The following is a 13,519-nucleotide window of genomic DNA, read 5'->3' as shown; positions in this document are numbered from 1 at the left end:
GCATCACTCTCACAACAACAACAACAGCAACTACTACTACTACAAATACAACACAATCGATTGACATCTTTGATCGTCGTCTTCGGAACCTCTACACCGGCTATTTGTAGCTTCCAACCTCGCAAACCACCCCTCCTGGCTACCTTACTGCAGCCCGCTTTCCCCGTCAACCCTTCGGCAATTACCTCATCAGCTTCCGCTGCCCTTGAATCGTATCTGCTTTCGTTGTACGATCTGCTTCTACTTTCGACACTTTCTCCGTTTTTGTCTCCGGACGAAACGACGCCTCCGTCACTCGAAATTCCACCAGTCGTCAAGTTGGCGGGACCCAGCGCAGCTCGTCTCACCCTCTCCCGTTCGCTCCTCGGCCCCAAGTTTTGGGTCTACAGCGGAGTGAACAAGAAGCCTCCATAACTTGTCCGACCGACAAACCCGACATACGGATTGCGTGGCTTCCGAACTTTTTTCATCATCGTGCGTTACTCTCTGTTCTGACTCCCTGTGTAGCTGCATATTGCACTCGTCGGACAAGGAAGAATAGGGGACAAACAACGCTACCCGGTTTCTTTGCGGCCCAAAGCCGCACGCCGCTGTCCGCCGGCGCCGTACACTTTCCGTGAATGGCTTCCCCCGAGTGAAATTGAGCGCTCTATTGTGGAGTAGTAGAAGAGCAGAGTCCAATAGCCAAGAGCACATCGACCAGACTCAGTCCCAGACCAGCAAGCTAGCCCGCCCGTCAAGCGAAATCGAAGTCGCAAACAACCCTGTCACGGACCATCGCCCGCCATCTTGTTCGGATCCTCGATACAAATAGCAACCCGGCTCAGTATACCGCCAGCAGCAACGATGTCTGACCACGAGGAGAACGTTTCCGACGCCGGGTACGACACCCCAGTCCCGGAGCTCGATGACCACCGCAACCGGCAGCCAACTGTCCACCGCAATAGTCGGCCCCGACGGGGCACCTTTGATTCGCTCTATGGAAGCCAGATGGACCAACAACTCCAGTCTGGTACCCGCGTCCGCGACTTTGAGGAGGCTGTGGTGGATGACGACATTGCCGAGGACGAGCACGAGAAGCGCTCAGCGTCGCCTCCCAACTCGGTCAAGGCCTTTGCTGAAGCGCGCCGTCGTGAGCGTGACGTATCCTTCACTGGAAACAGACCTGAGAGAGAGGGCGAGCATGAGAGCACAGCTGCCCACGGTGGCATGAACCGCACCAGTTCGATTGCCAGTCGTCGCAGTCGCCGCAGCCTTCGGAGCCGCCCCCACACGATCCTTGTGGATGATGATGCTGCCAGCCTCTCCTCCAACAACTCAGCTGAAGAAGATGTGTGCTTCCCTGTCTCTGATGGGCATCACGATGATAACCTGCATATCGACTTTGACTATCTCGAGACGTTCATGCGGATCGAGAGAGAGGAGCGTGAAATCGCCGAGGAAGAGCGCCGTGCCAAGGAGCGCATATTTCCTGATCTCCGGCCCCAGGTGACCAACGAGACCGTCGCGCAGTCGCCCATGGTCACTGCGGAAGGCGACTTCGTCGGTGCCCCGTCGGATTTCTCCGGTGTTCAGGATGAGAAGGCGACCGGAAAGTTGGCGCTCGCCAACGAGGACAAGGAGAAGGAGAAGCTGAAAACCGACGCCGCCAGCACCCATCGTACCCACGCTGGCCATCCAGTTGATCCCAACCGGTACAGCTTCTTCTCGTCGGCTTGGGAGTCGACGATCCATTCGGCCGACTTTTCTGGCCTTGTCCTTCCGGACGAAGATGTCCGCGGTCTGTTCTCGTTCCCCAAGGGCGAGACGGACGGTGTCTGGTGGCTGAACCTGAACAGCCCCACTGAAGAAGAAGCCCGGGCCATCTGCCGCGCGTTTGGTGTCCATCCGCTGACGGTGGAAGACATCACCCAACAGGAGACGCGGGAAAAAATTGAGCTTTTCCCCTCCTACTATTTTGCTTGCTTCCGGTCCTTCAATGTCGTTGTGGAGGAGGACGGCGAGATCGAATACGAACCGTTCCACACGTACGTGATCGTGTTCCGCGAAGGCACCCTGAGTTTCAGCTTCGCACCAAACTCGCACGCTTCCAAGGTCAGAACGCGCATTTCTCTCCTTAAGGACTATGTCGCACTGAGCAGCGACTGGATCTGCTACGCTCTCATGTAAGCTGCGACACGACTTTTCCCCCTCTTCCTGTGCACTTGGTAGTGTGACAGTTACTAACCTTTTGACGTCCAGCGACGACATTGTGGATTCTTTCGCTCCCGTCATCCACAACACAGAGCTGCAAACTGAGAACCTTGAGGACGAAGTTTTCGTCGCACGGTCTGACGACATGCACCGCTTTCTCCGCAAGATTGGCAACACACGGAAGAACGTCATGGGCCTCATGCGTCTCCTAGGTGGCAAGGCCGACGTGCTCCGTGGTTTCACGAAGCGGTGCAACGAGAACTACAAGGTGACGCCCCGCATGGACATTGGCCTGTACTTGGGTGACATTCAGGATCACGTTGTGACCATGATGAACAACCTGGGCCACTGCGAGAAGATGCTGTCGCGCACGCACAGCAACTACCTCGCCCAGCTCTCCATCGACAGCATCTCGCAGGGCACAAACACGAACCGTGTGCTCAGCAAGATCACCTTCATTGCGTCCATCATTGTTCCCCTAAACGTCATCACGGGTCTCTTTGGTATGAACGTCAAGGTTCCTTTCATCGTCTCCGATTACGACAACCTTGGCGCTTTCTTTACCATTGTGGGTGTTATGATTACCTTTTGTATTCTCGCTCTCATTGTTGCCAGACGGATGCGGTACATCTAATTCCCGTGCCCTATACTCAAGGGGCGACTCGCTTCATTCGCTGCCAATCCTTGCGCCGCTCGTTCGATACGACTCTGTTTGCTTTCTGCGTTATGTTGTTAAGTTATTTTCTGTCTTTGATTTGAGTTGTTTTTGGAGCGCCTTTTGCAAAATGTTCTTGCAAAGTGCTCATGCCTGTCTGATTCTAACGGATCTTACTTTTTTTTGGATATCATACGAGACACGGTTTGCTTAAGTAGGTGCTTTGTAATACAGCGCCTCTTTTATGTTGTTTTTTCTTACGTTGATATCTTTCGTCTGATTTTTCGACTCTTATATCTTATAGATGGCCGTGATAAAGGAGTTGTAGAAGGAGGTGGTACATTTTACTATAATAAAAAAAATATCAAAATCAAATACCATCTGAGGCCTTGTTGCATTTAATGTGGACGATACATTTGACCTGTTCTTTTTTGTTACGAGTTGAAACTTGTATCACGTGGTGATAGCGTCCTTATTTAGTGAGGTTAGGTGGTGATTAGATAAGAAATCTGGGGAATTCGTCGATTTTTTCCCTCCAACTATCTGACGGCCACAGCATCACCAAATGCCGATTGCCCACGACGACCACCACTTGTGAAATAGCCTAATCCAGCGACGTGCTCTACGATAAGACGAGTTTTGAATCCCAAATCAAACAAAACCGGAAGACACGCACAAAAAATGAGCGCCACCAGCCTTGACGCCTCGGCCATCAACAACCTCTCCGACAAGGAGAAGGAGGAGCTGCGCCAGTTTGTTAACACCCAGACGCAGCGCACACGGGTGCAGGCTCGTACGTTTTACTTTGTTTACCCCTACGCTGTGTCGCCACGTTTCTGCGCCCTGTATTTCGGTCTTCTTGCTAACTAGTCGCTGTCAGAAACCCACAATCTTACCGAGCTGTGTTGGAAGAAGTGCGTCACGAGCCCGGTCAAGAGCAACACGCTGGACAAGGCCGAGGAGGGCTGCATGAGCAACTGTGTCGAGCGGTTTCTGGACCTGAACATCCTGACGGCGAAGCTGCTGTCTAACATGCAGCAGCAGCATTAAGGCTTGGCGCAACAAGTAGGGCGGGGCCAAGGAGGACACATGGTTCACTCGAATGAGCAGCGAGCACATGAGTGAGGCACGCACTGCGATGGCTGATGAATATATCAGACACAGCTTCACGTTTCATATTATGGAGGAGAGCGGGCTGGCAATGACGAAAAATAGTATACGATATGGTAGGAAATCACGGCATATACCATTAGATCAGTTTAGCACAGGAGAGGAGGATACTACTATTATATGGGCAACGCATCACATTATCTGCGAGCATCCTCAAATTACAACAAAAACGAGAATAATTCAACTCCACATACAAAAACCAGTCAAGCAACCTCTTGAGACGCAAGTCAAAATTGCGCCTTTACATGGTGGCACCTCGTTAATTTACACGAGTCACAAAATACCAAAAGTATTCGTCGAAAAAGAACGGCAGCATGTCCTTACGAATTAAATCATCGAGTGTCATAGATAGTAAAGAGGAAGGTGCTGATTGAGTTTCCACATTTTTCGATTTTTATGTAGATTTAAATTCTTTTTTGGTCCATCTAAGGGCGGACTCCATGTCATCCCATTCATTTCCCATTTTTGAAATCCACGCAGCAAAAAAACACAAACAAACACCACCTCCAAGCATTCTTCAACGCTTAGACGAGGGCCAGCTTGGTGGCGGCAATGTCGAGGGCATCGACATTGGGGGTAAGGCGGGCGTAGGCCTTCTTGGTGCCGTCGGGGCGGATCAGCGTGTTGATCTTGACGGTGTCAATGTCGTACAACTTCTTCAAGGCCTGCTTGATCTGGGCCTTGTTGGCCTTGACGTCGACGATGAAGACGAGCGTGTTGTTCTCCTCAATCTTCTTCATGGCGCTCTCGGTGTTGAGCGGGTGCACAATGACCTTGTGCTCGTCCAGGCGCACGGCATGGGGGATGGACTTGCGCGGGTACTTGGGAGCACGCGACAGCTGCAGGGTCTTTGGGCGGTGGAAGCTGGTCGTGTAGCGGACCTTCTGCTTCTTGTGGGCGCTGGCCTGGAGAAGGGGGGAAACGGGTCAGTACGCAGTCGCATTTGTGATATTAATAACACAAGGTCGATGCGGAGCAAACTTACACCCTTGAGGGCAGCCTTAGCAGCGGCGGTAGCCTTCTGGGACGCTATACACAAAGCCGAGAATCAGCAATCGCTCTTTTGATGAGAACTCGCAAAATCTGCTGCTGCTGTGGGTTGTCGCTGTTGGATTGTAATAGTGGATGGGGGAAGCAGGAGGGGTTGTGGGAAGAGAGTCGACGTCGACAAGCGATGTCACTCGATCTTGTGTTCCACCGTCATCTCCATCTCCAGCCTGCCCTCCTGCTCTGCTCCCATCCTCATTCTCTTTCCAGCCTCGCCGATGGTCGTCTCTACCAACATCTCGTTCGCATCCTTCAACAACGTATTCCCCTCTCCTCGGTGTCACGCAGGGAGAAGGGCAAGTCGCTGTTGGAAGTTTGGAAAAGAGTCGCCGGTGGGAAAGAGACCAGCTCATCGACGAGGAGAAATTCGAGAAGGCCGTAGTCGAACGAACGCCGTATTGCAGAGCTTTCCTTTGGAGTTCTTTCGTTTTGTTCACATTGTTGTGGGTGAAGAGGCAGACGGGGATTCAATCACAAAGCGACCAGCGCTTTGCAATCAAATTGCCTCTTCATGGTGCCAGATATATACCTTTGCCCTTGGTCTGAGTCTTCGGTGCCATCTCGAATGATTTTGAGGGTTTGTCGTACAGTGAAAGGCCGAGTTACGTTTCTTGTCGAGATGTGAAGCAGGTGAAAAAGCCGAGTCCCAAATTGTAGAAAACTTTGGGGTTATTTTTTTTCGCTAGCTTCCAAAAATGGGCGATGGAACGATTTTTTTCCGCTGTGAGAAAACTTAGGGCTAGCACTTTATATTTTCACGTGACTTTTATCGACATGATAATTGGGCCCAATGCTGGCTATCGGTTAGTCAGCCTGACGATAAGCGCTTCTCTCATCCCAACTCAACTTTGTACGACGAGCATCGTCCAGTGTTTACTTTACTTTCGTCCCAACTGTACTTCCTCTCATACGAATATTATGCGGCAGAAATGGCTTTATTATGAAAGCTGGCCTTGTCTGGCCCAAACAAGGTACAACAAATGCACAGAACGTCAAGTAAGACGGGTCCTGACATTCCAGCGAAACCTGCGGAAGCATACATCATCGGATACATCTGATCATGGGTGCGAAAAAGAAGACGTCTCGGGTGAAGACCCTATCTGCCGGCCGGCCGCCAACGGCCCACCCGCCCAAGTCTATCTCCCGTAAGATGACCAAAAAGCTTATCAACAGCCATCATCAGCTTGAGAAACGCCGTCTCCAAGCGGTGGCGCGAAATGACAAGGCTGCAGAAATTGCAATTGCAGCTGAGATTGAGTCCCTCGGCGGCCTGGCTCGCTACCAGCAGGCCAGTCTGCAGGGCCAGCACCGCGAACGTGGTGGCGACAGCTCGCGGGTCCTGATGCAGTGGCTCGGCATCGACCAGAGCGAAAAGGCAACAGGGGCTGAGATGAAGTCCGGGCCTTCGGCAGAACCGAGCTTCCTATCATGGGCTCCTCTCCGTATGCTGGAGGTCGGTGCCTTGAGCATTAACAATGCATGCTCGGCAAGTGGCTGCTTCCGGATGGAGCGCATCGACCTCAGCAGCCAGGGCCCAGGTATTCTACAGCAGGATTTCTTGCAACGCCCACGACCGACATCTGACAAGGAGCGCTTCGATATCATCAGCCTGTCGCTGGTCCTCAACTATGTACCTCAACACAGCGACCGCGGCAAGATGCTGCTTCGTTGTCTTGATTTCTTGCACGAGCCTAACATGGTGTCAATGAGTGGTGATTCCAAGAGCGGGTCGGCGCCAGCAACTGACGAAAACATCCGAAAATACTTTCCCAGTGTCTTCATGGTGCTTCCGGAGCCTTGCGTTACCAACTCGCGGTATCTCACCGAGGAAAAACTGACGGACATGATGACAGTTCTGGGCTTCGATCTGCTCAAGTCCAAGACGTCGCAGAGGCTCGTGTACTATCTCTGGACGCGCCAACGGACAGCACCGACAATCATCCCCCGCTTCACTAAGAAGGAGGTACGCTCCGGGTCAACGAGAAACAACTTTTCCATCGTTCTCGAAGGCACATGAACGGCACTCATCTGGTATTCTCTTTGCGCAGAGCCAATACTCTAGTTTCAAAATTAAATAAGGCGGATCCAGCTTGGTCTCGCTTGAGATTATCCCATCATCGCGACGGAGGAATCACGATGATACCACAAATCTCTTCTCTGCGACAAAAAATAATTGGGCAACTAAAGTTACTACTACAACCCGCTACCACGCACGACAGCTTATCCGCATCATAACTGCTTTCTCTTATTTAACACTGGGTCAGCGGCGTAACCGTTCATCGTCGAGCAAACGGCGAAAGTTCATCTTCAAAGGAAGGCATCTGAAATGAGCGTTTCTCCTCTCCATAGAGAGGGTGATGGGAGACAAAGAAGTGCCGAGCAGAATCCCGACAAAACAAGTTGAGACGATGATCCTCTCAACAATTCTTAGCTAGTGCGCTCGCCAGCCGCTCAGCCCTCTGGTTTGGTCATGTTGTCCTGCCGTTCCCTCGTCTTACTGCATGTCTGAGATATCCCGTGTTGTGGTTCGACAAGGTCGACGATTTCCCCTCTTTCTAGCCGCGCCATGCTCAGCCATGTACCGTCTTAAAATGCGGAGATCCCTGGTTGGAGGCGCTGGATTTTGTCAGATGATACCTTTTTCTCTGTGTGCCATTGGTAATCTACATGATACGGGAAATCTAAAAGAGAGATAAGAATGGAAGCAAAGCGGGTGTAGGTGATGGTTGTCCAAAATGGAAATGAGCTTCACGTTAGTGACAATGCTTAACGAGAACATGAAACAAATAGGAAATCTCTCTTAATAACACTATTCAACTACGGCACGTTATCAAAAATTAGAAAGGTTCTCCAATTAACATTCAGGTTGTAGTTGTGAAAATGGTGAAATGGGGGAGAGAGAGATAGAAATGAAAAAAAGTGAAGCATGAAAATACAGAAAAAGAAATCAACTCCCTTGGGTGGGCTCGAACCACCAACCTTTAGATAGACTATCATTAGGTGGATAACAGTCTAACGCGCTAGCCAATTGCGCCACAAGGGATGCGACTTTTCATAACAACGAGGTGGTTCATTAGCTATATGAAGAAAAATTTGCTAAGAAAGCCAAGCATTGGCTACTGGACCAGACATCGACAACGAAAACTAGGAGGAAAGTTTGGTTCAACCTCGTTTCGCCACGGCTGGCAGTTACCCAGCTGTCTGTACAATTTGAAGACTGGAGTGAATGAATAATTGCCTTTTTTTGTTTCTCTTTGGTAACATTTTGCGACCATGTTAATGAAATCAGTTTTCTTTTCTTAAAAAAAAAATTGATTATAAGATTCATTTTAATATATTTATATACAGTGAATTTCCATAATCGACGGGAAAAAACCGACATCACCGAAGAACAAATAAAATATACGTAAAAAACAGAGAGGTTATAGTATGCTAATCAACATAATAGAAAACAATAAACTAAATATTCCTTTAGCATTTCACACTGCCCCCCAGCAAAATTCGGAGAATGCGTTGGTGGTTGACCACTGGACACAGCGACCCTGTTACCCATGTGATGTGCCACAATATGAAACGCCGAATTTCAACATATGGTTTACGTCGGCTCTCATGTTGTCTGTTTCTGTCAATTTCAACTGGTTGCCCCTGTCACCTCAAGCGAAGCGAGGGCTGCCCGGACTGTTCAAGTCTGGAAGAGCATGGCGAACGTAACAGCATTGTTTAGGAAAAAATCTACATAATCAGTTTGCAGTTTTGTATGAAATGAATATGTGTGATGGGTAGCGGAAGCATCATAACTACCAACCAAATATGTCTCGCGTGCTCTTGCCATTCCCGAACGTGGCGGATCGACGAGATCATATGATGGTTTCCTCCGTGACCTTTCATTCGTTCTCGTCAAATCGTGCCGAAAGTCACTACGACGTAAACCTCTGTAGTTGTTTTCTCAGGTGACACCAATTGCCCCAAACCCCAGTATCTTACGAGGACGCGAGGGTCCGTGAGCTTTTCGTGGGGGAGCATTCGGAGACACAGCCCGTTTATTCGTGGCGAAGGCTGAGCCAACAGACGAACAGAACAAACAGAGAAAAGATACTAAGACACCAAAACACCCACCTAACCCGAGCGCCAGTGTGACACGGCACAGACAAGGGAATGGGCAGGTAGCAGAAAGGAGGTCCGTTTGGGTGCTACGACGGGATGAACAAAAAAACGGAATACGGCAGCAATGCATGGACAATAAGATAAAAAAAAGACAGTCTGGACAGATAGCCCAGACATGTAGAAACTATTGATGTCTTAGCACGGGAACGACGCCGACTTGCGCCTTTTATTTGAATCGCTATAGCTGTAGCGTCTCATACTTGACGCGATGGAGAGGATATCCATGGTACGACGACACCAATGTTTTGGGATCGGCTTAGATCCGGGCAGAGAAACATAAAAATCATGCTTTTTGTTATATCTGTGCAAGAAACTTGAGCCAATAGGAACGAGACAAAGATGCTTTTCAACTGGCCGATAATCTGTAGGTGCCCTTGTTTCCAAGTAAAAGTGGTTATTTTTACACGGGACCCGCGGGATTATGCAGACAAAACAAAGCACGAGGGTAGTACGATGTGTTGGAAGGGGGATGCGCCCTGCTTGCTTCTTGATATGAAGCTCACCACAGCATGCCCGGGATGGAAATGGACACTGTCTCTCTCGTGGAACCAAGAGACGAATTCCGTCTCCGGACTGGCGTTGGCGCACAGAGACATATCACAATCACATCACACTTGCACACCTTGCTACGTACGGCCGTTGGTTAATTGGCTCATTCGACGAACAGAAGGCCGCTGATCGTTGCATAATGAGGGGAAATTTGGAGGATGATACCCGAGAGAATGACAGTGTTCGTCGGAGTAACGAGCAAAAGGTAAGGGAAAGGCACTGTGTGCGGGATACATGGAGGAGAATGCTGTGCTTCGTCGTGCTTCGAGTCTTTCGTCCTCCACTGAGGGCGATCAAGGAGGGCTATTGAACAAGGCAAGCCGTTAGCGATAGACGAGAGCATCTTCAGCTGCACACCGAGCCAGCAAGGTCGCCTATGACGACAGAAGTGCTGCTTGGAATAGTCAATTTGCAATATATTTGCTTGCGCTTTGGTCTCATCCCGCGATGGAGGGAGATAGTTCTTGTCGGGCAGCCCTGGCTTGCAGCGGAGAGCTCTCCGCCTCCGACTACAGCAGCATTCGCTGGTCGGGATTTTGTCGTGCGCAGCAACAGGAGCAGGACATTTGATGGTATCTTATGTCATTTGTTTCATTCCCGTCCATTTCTCATCTATTTTCGGAGAGTGGTTCGTTGACATTGGAACCTCACGAGTATTCTATCATGTTGAATAGTAGTCCCATTCTAGCAGCATATCCCATTTCCATTTCCATATTCTTGTTGTATCCCATGATCCCTTGTTCCCACGGGCCGAGCAGAGTGATGTCTCTTTAGTTTTTCTTACCGTTCCAGGCCAGTAAACGTTGTAATCACTTTGTGCTCGTCGGCCACGGATGCCGCCAGCGGCGCGTTGCCTGGCCGCTGCACAACGTAGCTCTGCAGGCCGGCCTCTTTGGCCGCGGCCACCTCTAGTACATTGTCGCTCAGGAACAGCCAGTTGCTGGCGTTGGGAAACTCCTTGGCGTGCGCCGCCAGGATCGCGGAGTAGCTCGCTGCGGCCGTCTTGGGGCCGGCGTTGACCGTGTCAAAGTAGTCGCTTAACAATGGCGTGATGTCCTTGCCGTGGGTGCTCGCATCGGTCGCCCCACCAACGACGCCCGTGTGCTGGAAGAGCAGCTTCTGGGCTGGCACGGAGCCGGATGAGTAGATCATGAGTGTAACGCCGGCGGCGTGCCACGCGGTCAGTGCCGGCAGGACATCAGCAAACAGGGGCGCCTTGATAGCGCCGGACTCATAGCCGTCCTTCCACAGGAGGCCCTGGAGACCCTTGAGGTACGAGGCCTTGACGTCACGGGCGACGAGGTCCTGGACGTGAGCGGTCAGCGCATCGGGTGACGCGCGGTACTCGGCCGGGAAGGCGTCGCGGTACGGCGCAAACGATGGGCTGTCCCATTTGGACGCGAGCGTTCCAGGGAGAGCGCTCAACGAGTACGGATACTGTATCGAGGGGCAAATAGCAAAGATGCAGAGTCAGTTTACTGTTTGCATCTCCTATATTTGTATCTGTGACGTCTGAGACTAGTAGGAAAACGAAGGTGGCGGCAAGGGTCCTGTGGCTGCATGAAAGCAAAGCAAAGCGAGACATGTGTAAACAAGGACTGTATAGCATAGACTTTACGCATGATACAGACGCAAACGTAATCATAGACATAGACTGCATCACCATCAAAGCATGATGAGTCAATCCAGGGATAAAAAGTATGTCGTCACTTGAAACGAAACCTTTCATCTAAAATAGAGCCCAAGCACAGCACCCTGCCTCTCTTCTGCGTGCTGCCCATTGCAATGTATATTGACTTCGAAATACCGGGCAATCAAGGTGGACTGGAGCCACGAGGGAAGCCTTCTTGGAAAAGGATTTGCAGGGTTTTGGGATAGATTGCACACGGCACAACCGCCTGTTTGGCTGTTTGCTTGATTGCCTGTTTGCATGTTTGCCTTTTCAAGACGGCGAAACGCCCTGTGAGAAACCATGCCCGACCCTCATATTATGCAGGGTTAAGTGGCAGCAAATCGGGGTGGGAATCCAGTGCACTATACGGCGTCTGCAGAGACGGGCCAGAAGGGGAAATGGGGAGCAGGGAAGGGCTAAAACTGTTGGCAGCGCTGTCTTCTCTGTACTGCTGTCGATCATATAGATGAAGCAGCGTAAAGACAGAGTTCCAGAAGTCCGCAGAGGCCAAGTGTAGGCGGTGGTAAATGAGGAGGAAGTAAAAACCGGTGAAATTTTGTGCTGTTCAATGAGGTGAGAGCGGAGTGAGAGACAATATGGTGTGAAGCACGGAGGTGAGTTGGGTCCAACGGTCAATGCAAGGGAGGAGACAAGGAGAAACAGAGTGACAGAACAGCAGGCGGTTGTCAAAGCGAGACACCAAACAGACGGAATAGGGTAGCAGAGGACCAAGAGGTAACGGTAAAGAACGACAGATAGGAGAATGGCTTACGAGCACATCCTTGACGAATGAGATGGGGCAAACGGTGCCCTCTACGAACAGAGACGAGACACTACATTAGCCGTCTGGTCAGGCAAATACGCAGGGACGAGCGATGCAGGTTGGGCACCTGGCTGAATGCAAAACAAAAAGACAACAGACAAGACAAATGCGGCAAAGGGCTTGGATTTTGTTCTCACCAATGTCAAGTAGGACCACTTGAATGGCCTTTTTGGCGGTTGTAGCAGCCATTGTGATCTCTGATAATGGGAGAACGGAGGGGTAGGGGTAGGGGGGAGGAGGGCAAGCGCCGGGAGTGTCCGAGAAAATCAAGACTGAACTCCGACAAAAAAACTCAAAAATAGGATGGAGTCGCCGAGGTCGATTGTCGGTCGGGGAGTTATGATCGAGAAGGCGGTCAGGACCCCGAGTGAGTAGAAAAAAACGACGTACAAAAAGACACGAGAGGCGAATTTTGCTCCGGAGGATCGATGCCGAGGTGGCTGGAAAGACGAGGACAAGGGGGATCTATGGATGCGATGTAAAGGCGGTGAGGTAGAAAGAAAATTTTTTTCCGATGCGATCTCCCCTTTCGGTTGTTTTTCAATATTGACTTTGTGATAATTGTCCTATTCCCTTGCAGCTACCAAGCGCGTTCCGCGTCTTGCGTCTTTGCTGGTTCGTTGAGAGTTGGCTGTCGTCAGCCTGTGGCGTTTTCCGGCCTCGTACTGGCGTTTCCTCTTTTTGATGTCAATGCAGCTGTGCACCTAGCAAAACGTGCAGGACTGGACCAGGTTCAGTTGCCTTTGGACGTGCGTGGGCCCCCAGAAACTCAAAGAGCCATGAAGAGACTCCACAAGGACCACAAAAAATAGGAGACAGCTGCGTGCTGCAGGTGGCCCGGTGCGATAGGTCGGTAGGGTGGATCGTGGGGCCGAAGAAACGAGACGAAAAGGTACGCAGTATCTAACAAACGGCACAGGGGCACGGCAAGATGACGAGAAAATACGACAGAGGAAAGCAACTGAGAGGTAAACGCCACGACAAAGACGGAATAGTGGCCCGGCGAATGCAGAACTTTGGCTTCAACGAAGACAAAAAGGACCGTCACAACGGAGGACGTTGCAGTTAGACTGGATACGTTCTGCAGACTGGCTCGTCGAATTTGGGATACGCAGGCCGATCGAGAAAGTGGGTAGGGTGGCAGGACGAGGAATTGCGGCGTCGTGAGAACGTAGAGGCAGCTGATACCAAAAAAAAAAAATTGAGAATGAAAATCAATTCAATAGGAGAGAGGGAGCGTGGCTTG

The 13,519-nt window shown here is 50.8% G+C and overlaps 5 protein-coding genes and 1 non-coding gene across 6 annotated transcripts; 3 read left to right on the top strand and 3 right to left on the bottom strand.

Annotated features, from left to right (window-relative positions):
- Positions 1–846: 846 nt before the first annotated feature.
- SPSK_02333 (CorA-like Mg2+ transporter family protein) lies at positions 847–2,827 on the top strand (the record flags this gene model as incomplete). The annotated part of the gene is made up of 2 exons (XM_016729205.1): positions 847–2,165; positions 2,242–2,827. 2 exons carry the CDS (start codon positions 847–849, stop codon positions 2,825–2,827), a joined length of 1,905 nt encoding a protein of 634 aa, XP_016589044.1.
- A 702-nt stretch (positions 2,828–3,529) lies between these two features.
- On the top strand, positions 3,530–3,898 carry SPSK_02836 (mitochondrial import inner membrane translocase subunit tim8; the record flags this gene model as incomplete). Its single annotated transcript, XM_016729699.1, has 2 exons — positions 3,530–3,641; positions 3,729–3,898. The coding sequence occupies 2 exons, from the start codon at positions 3,530–3,532 to the stop codon at positions 3,896–3,898; spliced, it is 282 nt and encodes a 93-aa protein (XP_016589043.1).
- A 644-nt stretch (positions 3,899–4,542) lies between these two features.
- SPSK_02614 (large subunit ribosomal protein L23Ae) lies at positions 4,543–5,625 on the bottom strand (the record flags this gene model as incomplete). Its single annotated transcript, XM_016729482.1, has 3 exons — positions 4,543–4,923; positions 5,004–5,047; positions 5,595–5,625. The coding sequence occupies 3 exons, from the start codon at positions 5,623–5,625 to the stop codon at positions 4,543–4,545; spliced, it is 456 nt and encodes a 151-aa protein (XP_016589042.1).
- A 500-nt stretch (positions 5,626–6,125) lies between these two features.
- SPSK_02656 (25S rRNA (adenine2142-N1)-methyltransferase) lies at positions 6,126–7,082 on the top strand (the record flags this gene model as incomplete). The annotated part of the gene is made up of 1 exon (XM_016729524.1): positions 6,126–7,082. One exon carries the CDS (start codon positions 6,126–6,128, stop codon positions 7,080–7,082), a length of 957 nt encoding a protein of 318 aa, XP_016589041.1.
- Positions 7,083–8,016: 934 nt separating this feature from the next.
- SPSK_11244 lies at positions 8,017–8,108 on the bottom strand. The gene has a single exon. It is a non-coding gene; the product is annotated as a tRNA-Asn (tRNA).
- A 2,450-nt stretch (positions 8,109–10,558) lies between these two features.
- Positions 10,559–11,266, bottom strand: SPSK_02744 (enolase-phosphatase E1; the record flags this gene model as incomplete). Its single annotated transcript, XM_016729611.1, has 2 exons — positions 10,559–11,215; positions 11,258–11,266. The coding sequence occupies 2 exons, from the start codon at positions 11,264–11,266 to the stop codon at positions 10,559–10,561; spliced, it is 666 nt and encodes a 221-aa protein (XP_016589040.1).
- Positions 11,267–13,519: the final 2,253 nt, after the last annotated feature.

The sequence above is a fragment of the Sporothrix schenckii genome (genome assembly GCF_000961545.1).
Source record: "Sporothrix schenckii 1099-18 chromosome Unknown Cont43, whole genome shotgun sequence".
Lineage (NCBI taxonomy): Eukaryota > Fungi > Ascomycota > Sordariomycetes > Ophiostomatales > Ophiostomataceae > Sporothrix > Sporothrix schenckii.
This window is presented reverse-complemented; position numbering and strand designations above follow the sequence as displayed.